Consider the following 20234-nt stretch of genomic DNA (forward strand, 5'->3'; position numbering starts at 1 on the left):
TAGCAGTCAAAAATAGTTGTAAAGCTAAAACATTTATGGCAAGGCTTTGTTTTTACCCTTAGTTGATTGTGTGGGCATATTTTTGCCTCACACCAAGTCAAGATTATCTAACAATGAATCCGGAAGAGAATAAATAAAGTGACCCACCCATGACTTGATATTTGAGGGATTTGTCATTGAAGGAGATCTCAAAGTTTGTTTCATCATTGCCAATGTGGCCTTATTAAGTGTTGCTGAGACGGCTAAGTTAGTTGCCTTCTGGAAGGTTCCAAAGGTTCTTATAGTTAAACACATATGTAGAATATTGAGTATGTAAGACTGCCAAGCTGAAGGACAGCCTAAAGCACAAGAGAAGAGAGAACATGCTACGTAGTGTGATTTTTGGTGGTCACCTCAGTGCCCCTGTCATTTCCTAAGTCTGATCAACTTGGCTCATACTATTATTCAGTGGGATGTGCAGGTAGCCATAGTTCCTTAAATAGACCTAAGGAGATGTGGCACTGGCAGACATGCTAACATTAACAGTATTAGTAGGTACATGTTTGGCATGACAACAAACAAACACAAAGAGGAGTTGGCTAAAGTTCAGACCAGGCTGTTTAGTAAATAATGAATTGCAGCAGTTCTCATTGATAATCTATTATATGGGACATTCTTACCATGGCTTCCATGAGTTCCTCCCTGTTCAAGGCAATGGATGACACTTGTCAGCGAGACAAGAAACAGCATGTACAGTCGTGGCCAAAAGTTTTGAGAATGACACAAATATTACGTTTCACAAAGTCTGCTGCCTCAGTTTGTATGATGGCAATTTGCATATACTCCAGAATGTTATGAAGAGTGATCAGATGAATTCCAAATTAATTGCAAAGTCCCTCTTTGCCATGCAAATTAACTGGATCCCCCCAAAAACATTTCAGCCCTGCCACAAGAGGACCAGCTGACATCATGTCAGTGATTCTCTCGTTAACATAGGTGTGGGTGTTGACGAGGACAAGGCTGGAGATCACTCTGTCATGCTGATTGAATTCGAATAACAGACTGGAAGCTTCAAAAGGAGGGTGGTGCTTGGAATCATTGTTCTTCCTCTGTCAACCATGGTTACCTGCAAGGAAACACGTGCCGTCATCATTGCTTTGCTCAAAAAGCGCTTCACAGGCAAGGATATTGCTGCCAGTAAGATTGCACCTAAATCAACCATTTATCGGACCATCAAGAACTTAAAGGAGAGTGGTTCAATTGTTTTGAAGAAGGCTTCAGGGCACCCAAGAAAGTCCAGCAAGCGCCAGGACCGTCTCCTAAAGTTGATTCAGCTGCGGGATAGGGGCACCACCAGTACAGAGCTTGCTCAGAAATGGCAGCAGGCAGGTGTGAGTGCATCTGCACGCACAGTGAGGCAAATACTTTTGGAGGATGGCCTGGTGTCAAAAAGGGAAGCAAAGAAGCCACTTCTCTCCAGGAAAAACATCAGGGACAGACTGATATTCTGCAAAAGGTACAGGGATCGGACTGCTGAGGACTGGAGTAAAGTCATTTTCTCTGATGAATCCCCTTTCCGATTGTTTGGGGCATCTGGAAAAAAGCTTGTCCGGAGAAGACAAAGTGAGCGCTACCATCAGTCCTGTGTCATGCCAACAGTGAAGCATCCTGAGACCATTCATGTGTGGGGTTGCTTTTCAGCCAAGGGAGTGGGCTCACTCACAATTTTGCCTAAGAACACAGCCATGAATAAAGAATGATACCAACACATCCTCAGAGAGCAACTTCTCCCAACCATCCAGGAACAGTTTGGTGACGAACATTGCATTTTCCAGTATGATGGAGCACCTTGCCATAAGGCAAGTGATAACTAATTGGCTCGTGGAACAAAACATTGATATTTTGGGTCCATGGCCAGGAAACTCCCCAGACCTTAATCCCATTGAGAACTTGTGGTCAATCCTCAAGAGGCAGGTGGACAAACAAAACCCCACAAATTCTGACAAACTCAATGCATTAATTATGCAAGAATAGGCTGCCATCAGTCAGGATGTGGCCCAGAAGTTAATTGACAGCATGCCAGGGTGGATTGCAGAGGTCTTGAAAAAGAAGGGTCAACACTGCAAATATTGACTCTTTGCATCTACTTCATGTCAATAAAAGCCCTTGACACTTATGAAATGCTTGTAATTATACTTCAGTATTCCATAGTAACATCTGACAAAAATATCTAAAGACACTGAGGCAGCAGACTTAGTGAAATTTAATATTTGTGTCATTCTCAAAACTTTTGGCCACGACTGTACTCCATCTAATAATCCGTTTTAAGATATTGATGTTTTCAAGTACTGTATCTATTTGTCTATTTCTTATTTCTTCAGTGAGATACAGTGTGATGAAAATAAACTAAGAACTCTATCCAATAAAATCCAATAAAATAATAAATACAATTAAAATAATCCAATAAATATTTCAGGTATATTTTAATCCATCTAGAGGAGTCTTCTAAGCCTAGTTCATCATTTTCATTCTGTTGGTCCCGGTCTCATAACGTTCTATGGAACTGGTAGTTTATGGTTTCACATAGTTTTATATCATTGTCTGCCCACTGGGACCTGTTTCCAACCACATAATAAAACATTAGAGGAATGCATTCTTGGATTAGTTTAGAGCAAATAAATACTCCAGACACCGACAGCAACTCATAAAGTACACAGCCCACTTACACTGTAATTTACAACTATCCCAAAAGCTATCCCGTCAACTAATTCAATTGCCACTAATATCCTAGATCACGTCAGAGGAACACAAAATAATTAGGTCAATATAACTAACAACTTTTAAAGGTCTATTCTTGGTCAGTTTAAATGAAAATTGAGACAGGGTTACAATACAGATGGTGTATTCAATGCACCTTATATTGCATAATTAATGAACAATGAAACAGTGATTCACTACTAGGTAAAGACAGTGAAGGATTTACTAAATATCTCACTGAAGTTGCTCAAATCAAGATTTGTGTTTCTTTCTACATTTCTCTAGATAAATATGTAGTCTGAGATAAAAACCGAATCCTCCAGTAATGTTTTACAACTGTCCTATGAGAGAAAAACAACTAACCACATTTCCGTTCTGAGACAACCGTTAATTAGTATGCTTATATATAAGATCCATTAATTTAACACGTCAATGTCACATTTTTGCAATGCAAGATCAGATTGATCTAGCTGTTTTTGAGACGGTTTTTCAGCAAATAACCAGATAGGATCATTCTGATTCAGATAACACAATATCAAGATCACACAATCCGGCATTTCAGGCCTACACCTTGCCATCTACTGGACAGGCTATGGTACTACTTCAACACAGTCATAATGAAACAGATATGAGTAAGTGAAGGGAAAGTGGGATAGCTAGTCAGTTGTACAACTGAATGCATTCAACTGAAATGTGTCTTCTGCATTTAACCCAACCTGAGTAAACTATATTAATAAAAGGTACCTAGATTAAAAATGGTCTGCATATCACATAAGTACATGCATTTATTTGACACTTCTCAATATAACAACTGACCACATTACTTTAAGACAACCAATTTAACATTACCTTTCGTTTTCAGATGCTTAATTGCTTTTTAAACCTTGTCACCTTAGTTATACTGAACAAAAATATAAACGCAACAATTTCAAATATTTTGTTGAGTTACAGTTCATATAAGGAAATCAGTCAATTTAAATAATTTAATTCGGCCCTAATCTATGGATTTCACATGACTGGGCAGGGGCACATCAATGGGTGGGCCTGGGAGGGCATACGCCCATCATCTTGGGAGCCAGGCCCACCCACTGGGGAGCAAGGCCCAGCCAATGAAACATAAATAGTCCTCAGCACCTCCTCTGATGATTCCGCAGGTGAAGTAGCCAGATGTGGAGGTCCTGGGCTGGCATGGTTACAAGTGTTCTGCGGTTGTGAGGCTGGTTGGACATACTGCCAAATTCTCTAAAACAACATTGGTCGAGAAATCTGGCAACAGCTCTGGTGGACATTCTTTGCAGGGACCATGCCAATTGCACGCTCCCTCAAAACTTGAGACATCTCCGGCATTGTGTTGTGTGACAAAACTGCACATTTTAGTGGCCTTACAATGTGCACTTGTGTAATGGTCATGCTGTTTAATCAGCTTCTTGATATGCCACCCTGTCAGGTGGATGGATTATCTTGACAAAAGATAAAACGCTAACTAACAGGGATGTAAACAAATGTGTCCACAAAATTAGAGAGAAATAAGCTTTTTGTGCATATGGAAAACTTCTGAGATGTTTTATTTCAGCTCAAGAAACATGGGACCGGCACTTTACATGTTGCATTTATATTTTTGTTCAGTTTACATTAAAATGTCTTGGTTGTAGTGCCATTCACCTTTCTAGAACCACCCTTCCAGTGAGATCAAGATAATCCAGAATTTCAGCATCAAACTATCCAAATCGCCTTTGAAAAACGACATTTAATCGTGATTAAAAGGTCAGATTGGATAACCAAATCCGAATTCCTACAAAGAGGACCAGAATCACATTCTAACATTTAATCATATCTGATTGCCGAAATCAGATCAAAAAACAGCACAATCCTCTCTATCCCCTGTAATCACAGGGATTTACATTATTAGTTGTTTACAATGTTGTAAACCATGAACCTCTTCATTATGTACACAAATTCAAACTGTATTTGAAGTAATCCAATCATTTGGAAAATATGTATCATTTCAGTACAGAGATGGGTCAACAAACAGGTATTCTTTTCAATAGGGAATTTTTGTATCTTTAATGCAACTAACTAATATATAATATTTTTTGCTATTCTTGACAGATAAAGATAAAAAATTTAAAAAAGATACAAAATGCACAAACATACTAAGTACACAAATAAATGCTATTACAACTATAATTGAATGGCCAATAAGTTCATAGCCAAGCATAAGGAATCAGTTCAATTGTTTTAAAAGTACATTTTAAATGAAGAGAAAACACCTGGCTGGCTCATTGTTGTTCGGTAATTGGTTTTGGACAAAGTGTGGGAAAAGCATGATCACTTATTGTCAACACATAACACGTGAAGTGTTGGGTTTATGTACACTTGATATTCCAAAAGCCAAAGTTCATGTTCATTGGCTGTCTGATATCAACACATATCCAGAAACTGTTCAAGGGAAGCTCATCAACGCAGCTGTAAATGTCCATTTCTTTTAGAACTGGGTGTTTGTATTTTTGAACAGTCCAACTTCCACAACTGGTTAGCTGCCCATTTTTACAACATTTTCTATCTCATGAATCCTCCTCAAGCTGCAGTAACTCGTCCTGTAAGGCTTTGGCCCTTCCAAGCTTCTCCTGCTGCTCTTTTGTAGCTTGCTTGATTTCCCCAGAGTCCAGTTTCTGCTGCAGCTCCTCAACCTGCCTCAGCTTCTTTTTTATGTTCTTGATTTTCTTGGACTTTTCTGCTGTTGCAGATGAAGGGTCATTAGTAGCTCCAGCTGGGTTAGATGCAGGCGTCACACTGTCACCGTCCTCGGCAAACGTCATAGTCTCAACAGCATTTGTTAGTGATTCCACATTGCTATCCGGGCCTTGCTGCTTGCGCTTTTCCTTCCGTTTCATGTTTCGCTTGGCTGTCTTGGAGAGCCCAGCTGTCTCGTTCTCTGCAATGCCGGGGATCCCCTGCTGCTGCCTTGCCTGGGCCGCATTGTCGGGGCTCATACCTGGTGGCAGATCGGGCTTGCCCTTGAAGAACTTAACAAATTTATTCTCGTAGCTGAAAGCAAAGAGAAAATGAGGAAACAACCAATCTACAGCAAAGGCTTCTAACAAAATCCATATAAAATGATGACTTGAGAGAGGTACAGAACCAGTCAAAAGTTTGGACACACCTACTCGTTCAAGGGTTTTTCTTTATTTGTACTATTTTCTACATTGCAGAATAATAGTGAAGACATCAAAGCTATGAAATAACACATATGGAATCATGTAGTAACCAAATAAGTGTTAAACAAATCATAAATATATTTTACATTTGAGATTCTTCAAAGTAGCCACCCTTTGCCTTGATGACAGCTTTGCACACTCTTGGCATTCTCTCAACCAGCTTCATGAGGTAGTCACCTGGAATGCATTGCAATTAACAGGTGTGCCTTGTTAAAAGTTAATTTGTGGCATTTAAAATACAACAGGTGTAGACTTTACAGTGAAATGCTTACTTACCTAACCAAGTGTGCAAAAAAGGTATTAGGTGAACAATAGGTAACTAAAGAAATAAAAACAACAGTAAAAAAGTACAGTACAGGCACTGGTTAGTCGGGCTGATTGAGGTAGTATGTACATATGGTTAATGTGACTATGCATATATGATAAACAGAGTAGCAGCAGTGTAAAAGAGGGGTTGGGGGGGGAACACAATGCAAATAGTCCAGGTAGCCATTTGATTACCAGTTCAGGAGTCTTATGGCTTGGGGATAAAAACTATTGAGAAGCTTTTTGTCCTAGACTTGGCACTCTGGTACCGGTTGCCATGCGGTAGTAGAGAGAACAGTCTATGACTGGGGTGGCTGGGGTCTAACCATTTTTAGGGCCTTCCTCTGACACCGCCTGGTGTAGAGGTCCTGGATGGCAGGCCGCTTAGCCCCAGTGATGTACTGGGCCGTACGCACTACCCTCTGTAGTGCCTTGCGGTCAGAGACCAAGCAATTGCCGTACCAGGCAGTTGTAGAACCTTTTAAAGGATCTGAGGACCCATGCCAAATCTTTTTAGTTTCCTGAGGGGGAATAGGCTTTGTCGTGCCCTCTTCACGACTGTCTTGGTGTGTTTGGACAATTCTAGTTTGTTGTTTATGTGGACACCAAGGAACTTGAAGCTCTCAACCTGCTCCACTACAGCCCCGTCGATGAGAATGGGGGGCGTGCTCGGTCCTCTTTTTCCTGTAGTCCACAATCATCTCCTTAGTCTTGGTTACGTTGAAGGATAGGTTGTTATTCTGGGACCACCCGGCCAGGTCTTTGACCTCCTCCCTATAGGCTGTCTCGTCGTTATCGGTGATCAGGCTGTTGTGTCATCTGCAAACTTAATGATGGTGTTGGAGTCGTGTCTGGCCATGCAGTCGTTGGTGAACAGGGAGTACAGGAGGGGACTGAGCACGCACCCCGGTGGCGCTCCAGTGTTGAGGATCAGCGTGGCAGATGTGTTGCTACCTACCCTCACCACCTGGGGGCAGCCCGTCAGGAAGTCCAGGATCCAGTTGCAGAGGGAGGTGTTTAGTCCCAGGATCCTTAGCTTAGTGATGAGCTTTGAGGATACTATGGTGTTGAACGCTGAGCTGTAGTCAATAAATAGCATTCTCACGTAGGTGTTCCTTTTGTCCAGGTGGGAAAGGGCAGTGTGGAGTACAAGAGATTGCATCATCTGTGGATCTGTTTGGGCGTTATGCAACTTGGAGTGGGTATAGGGTTTCTGGGATAATGGTGTTGATGTGAGCCATTACCAGCCTTTCAAAGCACTTAATGGCTACGGACGTGAGTGCTACGGGTCTGTAGTCATTTAGGCAGGTTGCCTTCGTGTTCTTGGGCACAGGGACTATGGTGGTCTGCTTGAAACATGTTGGTATTACAGACTCAATCAGGGACATGTTGAAAATGTCTGTGAAGACACCTGCCAGTTGGTCAGCACATGCACGGAGCACACGTTCTGGTAATCCGTCTGGCCCTGCAGCCTTTTTAACAGGTCAACATTCACAAGGTCTTACTCACGTCGACTACAGAGAGCATGATCACACAGTCGTACGGAAGAGCTGATGCTCTCATGCATGCCTCAGTGTTGCTTGCCTCGAAGCGAGCATAGAAGAGATTTAGCTCGTTTGGTAGGCTCGTGTCACTGGGCAGCTCGCGGCTATGCTTCCCTTTGCTGCTGCAGAGGATAAATGCACTACAGTTACTAGCCTCAGAAATTGCAGGCCAAGTAAATGCGTCACAAAGTTCAAGTAACAGACACCTCCACATAAACTGTTCAGAAGAGACTGTGTGAATCAGGCCTTCATGGTTGAATTGCTGCAAAGAAACCACTACTAAAGAACACCAATAATAAGAAGAGACTTGCTTGGGCCAGAAAACACAAACAATGGACATTAGACTGGTGTTAATCTGTCCTTTGGTCTGATGAGACCTAATTTGAGATGTTTGGTTCCAACTGCTGTGACTTTGTGAGACGCAGAGCAGGTTAACGGATGATCTCCGCATGTGTGTTTCCTTCCGTGAAGTGAGGAGGAGGTGTGATGATGCTTTGCTGGTGACACTGTCAGTGATTTATTTAGAAATCAAGGCACACTTAACCAGCATGTCTACCACAGCATTCTCCAGCGATACGCCATCCCATCTGGTTTGCTGCATCAGATGACCTGGCCTCCACAATCACCTGACATAATGTTAACTTTCACTGCTATGCGGATGACACACAGCTGTACATTTCAATGAAACATGGTGAAGCCCCAAAATTGCCCTTGCTAGAAGCATGTGTTTCAGACATAAGGAAGTAGATGGTTGCAAACTTTCTACTTTTAAACTCGGACAAAACAGAGATCCTTGTTCTTGGTCCCAAGAAACAAAGAGATCTTCTGTTGAATCTGACAATTAATCTTAATGGTTGTACAGTCGTCTCAAATAAAACTGTGAAGGACCTCGGCGTTACTCTGGACCCTGATCTCTCTTTTGAAGAACATATCAAGACCATTTCAAGGACAGCTTTTTTCCATCTACGAAACATTGCAAAAATCAGAAACTTTCTGTCCAAAAATGATGCAGAAAAATTAATCCATGCTTTTGTCACTTCTAGGTTAGACTACTGCAATGCTCTACTTTCCGGCTACCCGGATAAAGCACTAAATAAACTTCAGTTGGTGCTAAATACGGCTGCTAGAATCCTGACTAGAACCAAACATTTTGATCATATTACTCCAGTGCTAGCCTTTCTACACTGGCTTCCTGTCAAAGCAAGGGCTGATTTCAAGGTTTTACTGCTAACCTACAAAGCATTACATGGGCTTGCTCCTACCTATCTCTCTGATTTGGTCCTGCCGTACATACCTACATGTACGCTACTGTCACAAGACGCAGGCCTCCTAATTGTCCCTAGAATTTCTAAGCAAACAGATGGAGGCAGGGCTTTCTCCTATAGAGCACCATTTTTATGGAACGGTCTGCCTACCCATGTCAGAGACGCAAACTCGGTCTCAACCTTTAAGTCTTTACTGAAGACTCATCTCTTCAGTGGGTCATATGATTGAGTGTAGTCTGGCCCAGGAGTGGGAAGGTGAACGGAAAGGCTCTGGAGCAACAAACTGCCCTTGCTGTCTCTGCCTGGCCGGTTTCTCTCTTTCCACTGGGATTCTCTGCCTCGAACCCTATTACAGGGGCTGAGTCACTGGCTTACTGGGGCTCTCTCATGCCGTCCCTGGAAGGGGTGCGTCACCCGAGTGGGTTGATTCACTGATGTGGTCATCCTGTCTGGGTTGGCGCCCCCCCTTGGGTTGTGCCATGGCGGAGATCTTTGTGGGCTATACTCAGCCTTGTCTCAGGATGGTAAGTTGGTGGTTGAAGATATCCCTCCAGTGGTGTGGGGGCTGTGCTTTGGCAAAGTGGGTGGCATTATATCCTTCCTGTTTGGCCCTGTCCGGGGGTGTCCTCGGACCGGGCCACAGTGTCTCCTGACCCCTCCTGTCTCAGCCTCCAGTATTTATGCTGCAGTAGTTCATGTGTCGGGGGGCTAGGGTCAGTTTGTTATATCTGGAGTACTTCTCCTGTCCTATTCGGTGTCCTGTGTGAATCTAAGTGTGCGTTCTCTAATTCTCTCCTTATCTCTTTCTTTCTCTCTCTCGAAGGACCTGAGCCCTAGGACCATGCCCCAGGACTACCTGACATGATGACTCCTTGCTGTCCCCAGTCCACCTGGCCGTGCTGCTGCTCCAGTTTCAACTGTTCTGCCTTATTATTATTCGACCATGCTGGTCATTTATGAACATTTGAACATCTTGGCCATGTTCTGTTATCTCCACCCGGCACAGCCAGAAGGGGACTGGCCACCCCACATATGCTCTCTCTAATTCTCTCTTTCTTTCGCTCTCTCGGAGGACCTGAGCCCTAGGACCATGCCCCAGGACTACCTGACATGATGACTCCTTGCTGTCCCCAGTCCACCTGACCGTGCTGCTGCTCCAGTTTCAACTGTTCTGCCTTATTATTATTCGACCATGCTGGTCATTTATGAACATTTGAACATCTTGGCCATGTTCTGTTATAATCTCCACCCGGCACAGCCAGAAGAGGACTGGCCACCCCACATAGCCTGGTTCCTCTCTGGGTTTCTTCCTAGGTTTCGGCCTTTCTAGGGAGTTTTTCCTACCCACCGTGCTTCTACACCTGCATTGCTTGCTGTTTGGGGTTTTAGGCTGGGTTTCTGTACAGCACTTTGAGATATCAGCGGATGTACGAAGGGCTATATAAATAAATTTGATTTGACCTCAACACAATTGAGATGGTTTGGGATGAGTTGGACTGCAGAGTAAAGGAAAAGTAGCCAACAAGTGCTCAGCATATGTGGGAACTCCTTCAAGACTGTTGGAAATGCATTACATGTGAAGCTGGTTGAGAGAATGCCAAGAGTGTGCAAAGCTGTGTCATGACTCCCCTGGTCGAGGATCAAAGGCCTCAGATCAGCTTGGTAAATAGCTGAACAACAACCAGACCCTCTTACCCACAGAAGGGGGGTGGGGGGGTTGAAACCTTATCACTCAGTCATAAATTAGGCAGGAGGGGAATCTCTCCCTTTGCTCCTCAGTATTGGGAAAGGAATTCCTTTGTTACAGAGACATTTTGCCGCCCAAAAATATAACACCCAAAAAGTGAACTTTGGAACAATATTTATTAGATTAGATAGTAATGTTAACCTCTTGAACCTCTGGGGGCAGTATTTCATTTTTGTATGAAAAACGTTCCCGTTTTAAACAAGATATTTTGTCACGAAAAGATGCTCGACTATGCATATAATTGACAGCTTTGGAAAGAAAACATATTGTCTGTGAGTGCCACATAACTAATGCTACAGGCGAAACCAAGATGAAATTTCATACAGGAAGTGAGCCAGATTTTTGAGGCGCTGTGTTCCAATGTCTCCTTATATGGCTGTGAATGCGCAAGGAGAGAACCTACACTTTCTGTCGTTTCCCCAAGGTGTTTGCAGCATTGTAACGTATTTGTAGGCATATCATTGGAAAATTGACCATAAGAGACTACATTTACCAGCTGTCCGCTCTGTGTCCTCCGTCGAAACTATTGCGTAATCTCCAGGTGCGTGCATGTTTCCATTTTGAACAGAGGAGAAACCAAACTGCCACGAGTGACTTATCATCGAATAGATATGTGAAAAACACATTGAGGATTGATTCTAAACAACGTTTGCCATGTTTCTGTCAACATTATGGAGTTAATTTGGAAAAAAGTTCGCGTTTTAATGACTGAATGAACAAAACAAACGTGATGAACAAAAAACGGAGCGATTTCTCCTACACAAATAATATTTTTGGAAAAACTGAACATTTGCTATCTAACAGAGTCTCCTCATTGAAAACATCCAAAGTTCTTCAAAGGTAAATGATTTTATTTGAATGCTTTTCTTGTTTTTGTGAAAATGTTGCCTGCTGAATGATAGGCTTAATGCTATGCTAGCTATCAATACTCTTACACAAATGCTTGTGTAGCTATGGTTGAAAAGCATTTTTTGAAAATCTGAGATGACAGTGTTGTTAACAAAAGGCTAAGCTTGTGAGCCAATATATTTATTTAATTTCATTTGCGATTTTCATGAATAGTTAAGGTTGCGTTATGGTAATGAGCTTGAGGCTATAATTACGCTCCCGGATACGGGATTGCTCGTCGCAACAGGTTAAGAATGGTCCATGGGGATCTAAAGAATAATCCTGTCACAATGTTTATTATTTTGTGATGTTATTATTATTATTTAACAGTCTGCAGCTGTGCATGTAAAGGATCTAGAACTTGACAATTTACCTGAGAAAGGAAAGATTACACCCCATCTCAGACAATCATTGGTGCATCCGAAACAACCACTACAAGCCGGAACTACTAAGCAGATTGTGACCTCTGGTGGACAACCAGAGCGTTACACCCATGCAGCCCCTTCCTCATAGAAGGATTGGTTGGTTCCAACAGAGAGACAACGAACAAAGACACCTAATTACATTGCATTTATTACCCAATTGGGAGGCAGTTCGTGAGCAAAGCATGATCATTACTTCGAGGGTAGTTCCTAAATGTACGATAAGTTTGACTCTCCCTCTCTTCATCTACCCCTCCCTCTCCATATGTGTAACAAGCAGTCATATCTTGTCAGTCCACTACGGACATTTGTCTCATGTAAGTCTGTATGTGTATTCGGTGTTATTATTTAGTTAGTAAATAAATAAATAAATAAATGTGTGTAGAACTGAATAACCAGAAAAGGCTGGGGTTCTTGCGGATTCAAGAGGTCTGCGATGTTCAGAATGAGACTGATATGAGATAATGATTAATAAGTGACTGTTATTGATGTAAGAGTTATCTACAGTTGAAGTCGGAAGTTTACATACACCTTAGCCAAATCTATTTAAACTCAGTTTTCACAATTCCTGACATTTAATCCTAGTAGAAATTCCCTGTTTTAGGTCAGTTAGGATCACTAATTTATTTTAAGAATGTGAAATGTCAGAATAATAGTAGAGAGAATGATTTATTTCAGCTTTTATTTCTTTCACCACATTCCCAGTGAGTCAGAAGTTTACATACACTCAATTGGTATTTTGTAGCATTGCCTTTAAATTGTTTAACTTGGGTCAAATGTTTTGGGTAGCCTTCTACAAGCTTCCCACAATAAGTTGGGTGAATTTTGGCCATTCCTCCTGACAGAGCTGGTGTAACTGAGTCAGGTTTGTAAAGGCCTCCTTGCTCGCACACTATTTTTCAGTTCTGCCCACAAATTCACTATAAGATTGAGGTCTTTGTGATGGCCACTCCAATACCATGTTTGTTGTCCTTAAGCCATTTTTCCACAACTTTGGAAGTATGCATGGGGTCATTGTCCATTTGGAAGACCCATTTGCAACCAAGCTTTATCTTCCTGACTGATGTATTGAGATGTTGCTTCAATATATCCACATCATTTTCCTACCTCATGATGCCATCTATTTTGTGAAGTGCACCAGTCCCTCCTGCAGCAAAGCACCCCCACAACATGATGCTGCCACCCCGGTGCTTCACGGTTGGGATGGTGTTCTTCGGATTGCAAGCTTCACCCTTGTTCCTCCAAACATAACAATGGTCATTAAGGCCAAACAGTTCTGTTTGTTTCATCAGACCAGAGGACATTTCTCCAAAAAAGTATGATCTTTGTCCTCATGTGCAGTTGCAAACCGTAGTATGGATATTTTATGGCGGTTTTGGAGCATTGGCATCTTCCTTGCTGAGAGGCCTTTCAGGTTATGTCGATATAGGACTCGTTTTACTGTGGACATAGATACTTTCGTACCCGTTTCCTCCAGCATCTTCACAAGGTCCTTTGTTGTTGTTCTGGGATTGATTTGCAATTTTCGCACCAAAGTACATTCATCTCTAGGAGACAGAACGCGTCTCCTTCCTGAGCAGTATGATGGCTGTGTGGTCTCATGGTGTTTATACTTGCGTACTATTGTTTGTACAGATGAACGTGGTACCTTCAGGCATTTGGAAATTGCTCCCAAGGATGAACTAGACTTGTGGAGGTCTACAATTTTTTTCTGAGGTCTTGGCTGATTTCTTTTGATTTTCCCATGATGTCAAGCAAAGAGGCACTGAGTTTGAAGGTCGGCCTTGAAATACATCTACATCTCCAATTGACTCAAATGATGTCAATTAGCCTACAGTGGGGTAAAAAAGTAGTTAGTCAGCCACCAATTGTGCAAGTTCTCCCACTTAAAAAGATGAGAGAGGCCTGTAATTTTCATCATAGGTACACTAACTATGACAGACAAAATGAGAAAATAAATCCAGAAAATCACATTGTAGGATTTTTAATGAATTTATTTGCAAATTATGGTGGAAAATAAGTATTTGGTCACCTACAAACAAGCAAAATTTCTGGCTCTCACAGACCTGTAACTTCTTCTTTAACCTTTTGCGACTAGGGGGCAGTATTTGAATTTTTGGATAAAAAACGTTCCCGTTTTAAACGGGATATTTTGTCACGACAAGATGCTCGACTATGCATATAATTGACAGCTTTGGATAGAAAACACTGACGTTTCCAAAACTGCAAAGATATTGTCTGTGAGTGCAACAGAACTGATGTTACAGGCGAAAACCAGATAAAAATCCAATCAGGAAGTGCTGCATTTTTTGAAACCGCTTCATGCCAATGACTCCTTATATGGCTGTGAATGGGCTACGAATGAGCTTACGATTTCTACATATTCCCCAAGGTGTCTACAGCATTGTGACGTCTTTATAGCATTGAGCAAGTGGTCACATGATGGCTCCTGCAGAAAATCTTGCGTAATGTACTGAGGTAGCCATTTTTCCAATCGCTTCTTATGAGAAACCCATTGTCCCGACGGATATAATATCGAATAGATATGTGAAAAACACCTTGAGGATTGATTCTAAACAACGTTTACCATGTTTCTGTCGATATTATGGAGCTAATTTGGAAAAAAGTTTGGCGTTGTAGTGACCGCATTTTCCAGTCGATTTCACAGCCAAACGTGAAGAACAAACGGGAGCTATTTCGCCTACAAAAATAATATTTTGGGAAAAAACTAACATTTGCTATCTAACTGGGAGTCTCTTGAGTGAAAACATCCAAAGTTCTTCAAAGGTAAATTATTTCATTTGATTGCTTTTCTTATTTTCGTGAAAATGTTGCCTGCTGCCAACAGAGCCTAGCATAGCATTATGACATGATAAACTTACACAAATGCTTGTCTAGCGTTGGCTGTAAAGCATATTTTGAAAATCTGAGATGACAGTGTGATTAACAAAAGGCTAAGCTGGGTCTCAATATATTTCATTTGTGATTTTCATGAATAGGAAGATTTTCTAGGAAGATTTATGTCCGCTGCGTTATGCTAATTAGTTTGAGGCGATGATTACGCTCCCGGATCCGGGTTTGAGATTAAGAGTCTCCTCTGTCCTCCACTCGTTACCTGTATAAATGGTACCTGTTTGAACTTGTTATCAGTATAAAAGACACCTGTCCACAACCTCAAACAGTCACACTCCAAACTCCACTATGGCCAAGATCAAAGAGCTGTGAAAGGACACCAGAAACAAAATTGTAGACCTGAACCAGGCTGGGAAGACTGAATCTGCAATAGGTAAGCAGCTTGGTTTGAAGAAATCAACTGTGGGAGCAATTATTAGGAAATGGAAGACATACAAGACCACTGATAATCTTCCTTGATCTGGGGCTCCACGCAAGATCTCACGCCGTGGGGTCAAAATTATCACAAGAACGGTGAGCAAAAATCCCAGAACCACACGGGGGGTCCTAGTGAATGACCTGACAGAGAGCTGGCATCAAAGTAACAAAGCCTACCATCAGTAACACACTATGCTGCCAGGGACTCAAATCCTGCAGTGCCAGTCGTGTCCCCCTGCTTAAGTCAGTACATGTCTAGGCCCGTCTGAAGTTTGCTAGAGAGCATTTGGATGATCCAGAAGAAGATTGGGAGAATGTCATATGATCAGATGAAACCAACATGTAACTTTTTGGTAAAAACTCAACTCGTCGTGTTTGGAGGACAAAGAATGATGAGTTGCATCCAAAGAACACCATACCTACTGTGAAGCATGGGGGTGGAAACATCATGCTTTGGGGCTGTTTTTCTGCAAAGGGACCAGGACGACTGATCCGTGTAAAGGAAAGAATGAATGGGGCCATGTATCGTGAGATTTTGAGTGAAAACCTTCCATCAGCAAGGGCATTGAAGATGAAACATGTCTGGGTCTTTCAGCATGACAATGATCCCAAACACACCGCCCGGGCAACGAAGGAGTGGCTTCGTAAGAAGCATTTCAAGGTCCTGGAGTGGCCTAGCCAGTCTCCAGATCTCAACCCCATAGAAAATCTTTGGAGGGAGTTGAAAGTCCGTGTTGCCCAGCAAAAGAACCAAAACGTCACTGCTCTAGAGGAGATCTGCATGGAGGAATGGGCCAAAATACCAGCAACAGTGTGTGAAAACCTTGTGAAGACTTACAGAAAACGTTTGACCTCTGTCATTGCCAACAAAGGGTATATAACAAAGTATTGAGATAAACTTTTGTTATTGATCAAATACTTATTTTCCACCATAATCTACAAATAAATTCATTCAAAATCCAACAATGTGATTTTTTTTGCTCATTTTGTCTGACATAGTTGAAGTGTAGCTATGATGAAAATTACAGGCCTCTCATCTTTTTAAGTGGGAGAACTTGCACAATTGGTGGCTTACTAAATACTTTATTGCCCCACTGTATCAGAAGCTTCTAAAGCCATGACATCATTTTCTGGAATTTTCCAAGCTGTTTAAAGGCACAGTCCACTTAGTGTATGTAAACTTCTGACCCACTGGAGTTGTGATACAGTGAATTATAAGTGAAATAATCTGTCTGTAAACAATTGTTGGAAAAGTCACTTCACAACAGCTGTCATCAAGGCAAAGGGTGGCTACATTGAAAAATCTAAAATGTGTATTTGTTATAACACTTTTTTGGTTACTACATGATTCCATGTGTTATTTCATAGTTTTTTCTTCACTATTATTCTACAATGTAGAAAATAGTAAAAATAAAGTAGAAACCTTGAATGAGTAGGTGTGTCCAAACTTTTGACTGGTACTGTAACTTTGTTAGGAAGCATTACTTACACAGGGACCTCTTCCTGAGGGGTATAACCATCCTTCACTCTACGAGGCTTCCTCCAGGTTCCATCAGGTCGCTGTGTAGCAGCAATGTATTTCCCTATAACAGGAGGAGCAAACATGAGCAAATATTATAAATTCACTGAAAACAATGCATTTATTTTGAACCAATGTTTTGTTCAGCTGGTAGACTCTTGCTTGCTAAAACATTGCCCTGTGTGTATGTTACAACAATACACTACTCACTATACTACAGTGCATTTTGAGAATTAGGAACTATAAGGTTCAATCTGCATTTGTCAAAATTGAGTTAATGACATAGCCCTGTTCTGTTCAATGTTCTCTACCTATATAGTAGTCTAAATACCCCGATTCACATTGTTAAGTTCACTGATAACTGAAACCATCAAATCAATGAGGGTCCAGAACTTTGAAGCCAATTATCAATCATTTTTTTGCAGATAGAACCTTATAGTCCAAAGCTCTCGATTTGCCATGTTTGCATCAGCAGTAGCATGAACAGTACAGAGAACAATTTAATAGAAATGTATGTTTTATAGACGTTATTAAATAGGTAACGTTAGCTAGCTAGCCCGTGTACATTTGTCAAGCCATCTAGCTACTGTATGTTAATAGGGGGCAATTCCACAGTAACAGAGTGATGCTGAGACAGATCTCAAGTAGGCTAATGCGATTAGCATGAGGTTGTAAGTAACAAGAACATTTCCCAGGACATAGACATATCTGATATTGGCAGAAAGCTTAAACTCTTGTTAATCTAACTGCACTGTCCAATTTACAGTAGCTATTAGTGAAAGAATAGCATGCCATTGTTAGAGGAGAGTACAAAATTTGGAACATTTAAAGCTATTAATAAACAAACTAGGCACATTTGGGCAGTCTTGATACAAAACAGAAATGCAATGGTTCATTGAATCAGTCTGAAACTTTGCACATACACTGCTGCCATCTAGTGGCCAAAATCTAAATTGCACCTGGGCTGGAATAATACATTATTTCCTTTCTCTTGCATTCCAAAGATGGTACAAAAAAAAATACAAAACAAGTTTTTTTTCTTCTTTGTATTATCTTTTACCAGGTCTAATGTGTTATATTCTCCTACATTAATTTCACATTTCCACAAATGTCAAAGTGTTTCCTTTCAAATGATACCAAGAATATGCATATCATTTCTTCAGGGCCTGAGCTACAGGCAGTTTGATTTGGGTATGTCATTTTAGAAGAAAATTGAAAAAAGGGGGCGATCCTTAAGAGGATCTATGCACAAGGACTACTTCTATCAAAAACCAAAGTTAAACAAACCATACAACTCTATGAACAAGGATTACTTTTAAACATTTCCACCATACATTTTACCAAAACACATTTACTTTAACAGTGCATATCAAAAGTTTGATAACAGAATAACGGTTTGTACTGTTTGTGCCTACAAATGTAGTATCTGCACGGTTCTTCAAGTAACGTTAAAAGGTGTTTTTGTAAATAAAACGGGGAACATTTTCAAAGTAGTCCTTGTGCATAGTTGTGTGATTTCATTAACTTAGCAACCATTTGTTTTTGTTTGACATACATTTTAAAGTTTAAAAAAAAAGAGTTTCGGCATCACTCTGTTACCATGGAAAAACCCATTATTGATAAGCGTAAACTAGCTACCTAGCGTCTTTGCTAGCTAATGCATTTCAAATTAGCCACTTGCTGCTGCTGGTACTACTAGTTAGTTATCTAACAAACACATTTTGCCCCCATCTTGGCTAGCCAACATAATCAGGTATCATATCGAACTAGTTTGTTAACACAGAGATAGCTACTAGCTAACTATAAATATTAGCTAATACGCTAGCTATCTAGCGCTAGTGTAGTGTGTTGTGTTTGAGCTAGTAACTGGTTAGCCAGCACAGAATACGTCGCGCTGGAACAATTTGTTTACTCCACAAAAAGAACGTCGTGGGGTTACTTTTCTGGGGTAGCTACGGGTTATTCATGCTAAACTGTGTGTTTCATTCTCAAACTTCACCAATATTTAACTGGATGTCTGACTTGAGCCAGCCTTACCAGATTGATCTTCAACATAAGGGGTTGCCATTTTGCTCAATTAACTACTTCCGTTGGCAGGAATGACAGGAAGTGGCGTCATCCTTAGTGATAGTTCGTTTCGCATGGCCCGGTGCCCCAGGAGATTAAGAACCAATGGAATGGTCTAAATACCAGACTCCGCTCAACCGGGGCACCAGGCCATGTAAAAATGATCCAACCCACAATTTCCACTGCATTTCGTGCTATACGTCAAAGTGGAAGAACTGTCCGATACGCGTACACGTTCATCCGATAATCACCGCCTAGGACCTCATTCAAACTTCTTCACCGACATGACTATGGTAAGTTTATACTTTACTACATAATTTTGCTCAATTTGATTAACGATAACTAACTACCAAGTGGCTGAACCATCGGTGTATTCAAGTCTCGCAACGGAACACACGTACTGTTTAAGAACTTAACCGTAGCAAACTGAACAAAACGGGGAGGGACCTACCTGAACTTGTCCAATGGGCTTTTCCTTCTCTTGCGCTGGGTCAAATAGCAGGACCTTCTGAAAATGACTGTTTCCTGTTTTTCGCTTGCTGCAGTAATGGCAGTTGTTGTACATTATGGGCAAAGATAGAACAATGAGCTAGCTAGAAAAACACATTTGCTACGGTTGCATCAAAAGTAATTATCCGGTAAAAGAAAATGTAATCGTCAGTTTTCGTTGTTATGGCCATTTTTCTATCGCATACACTGACTAGACGCTAGCTAAGTTAACGTTTGCAAAACTAGCTAGGTAACGTTAGGTAAATATTATACCTAAAAAAAGCTTAGCGTGCTGCCATAAAGCTTAATAAGGCTAAGTGTACACAATCAAATATATATTTTTACTTAAACATTACAGTTAAACATGCTTTATATATATAATATAACCACACTGCTAACATGCCTAACATTAAATGAAGACTAAAAAGAAAATATTGGTTTTCATGAATTTTTACTATCTTGCCAATGTTGACTGTGGGCTGGTCTGTGGTAACTAGTGGAAACCCACGGCCAGCCCCATTAACCATAAGCACTGGTGAAGGCTAGACGGGATCCAGCTTTTGTCAAATTAACGTCAGATTTTACTTTTCGTAACACGTTAGGAGAAATTGACATCGTTAGGATAATTATCGTGTTAGGATAACTAGGTTATGGTTATCCAAAACAATGTACTGTTGACGTTAATTTGGCATGCTGGATCCCT

General features: G+C 41.2%; 2 protein-coding genes across 3 annotated transcripts in view; one reads left to right on the forward strand and one right to left on the reverse strand.

The window, feature by feature from the left end:
* Positions 1–3490: 3490 nt before the first annotated feature.
* LOC115132384 (partner of Y14 and mago A) lies at positions 3491–19992 on the reverse strand. Of its 2 annotated transcripts, XM_065020811.1 has the most exons (4): positions 19494–19992; positions 16946–17039; positions 6041–6131; positions 3491–5784 (listed from the first exon to the last, which is right to left on the reverse strand). In XM_065020811.1, exons 2-4 carry the CDS (start codon positions 16974–16976, stop codon positions 5301–5303), a joined length of 606 nt encoding a protein of 201 aa, XP_064876883.1. In that variant the 5' UTR covers positions 16977–17039; positions 19494–19992; the 3' UTR covers positions 3491–5300. The 2 variants fall into 2 exon arrangements, with proteins under 2 accessions (XP_064876883.1, XP_029520840.1); XM_029664980.2 differs by lacking the exons at positions 6041–6131; positions 19494–19992 and adding an exon at positions 19013–19100.
* LOC115132385 (spermatogenesis-associated serine-rich protein 2-like) overlaps positions 19252–20234 on the forward strand; it is a 54055-nt gene continuing 53072 nt past the window's right edge. The window contains exon 1 of the mRNA XM_065020810.1: positions 19252–19335. The gene's annotated coding sequence lies outside the window, so the exon portion shown is untranslated. The remainder of the gene's footprint in view (positions 19336–20234) is intronic.

This window comes from Oncorhynchus nerka, linkage group LG7, assembly GCF_034236695.1.
Source record: "Oncorhynchus nerka isolate Pitt River linkage group LG7, Oner_Uvic_2.0, whole genome shotgun sequence".
Classification (NCBI taxonomy): Eukaryota; Metazoa; Chordata; class Actinopteri; order Salmoniformes; family Salmonidae; genus Oncorhynchus; species Oncorhynchus nerka.

Coding starts and splice junctions, on each gene's coding strand:
- LOC115132384 (XM_029664980.2), bottom strand. CDS start 19,043: ATGGCAACCCCTTATGTTGAAGATCAATCTG. Junction 17,040..19,012: donor TTATGTTGAAGATCAATCTG/GTAAGGCTGGCT, acceptor CTCCTGTTATAG/GGAAATACATTGCTGCTACA. Junction 5,785..16,945: donor CCTCAGGAAGAGGTCCCTGT/GTAAGTAATGCT, acceptor CTTTGCTTTCAG/CTACGAGAATAAATTTGTTA.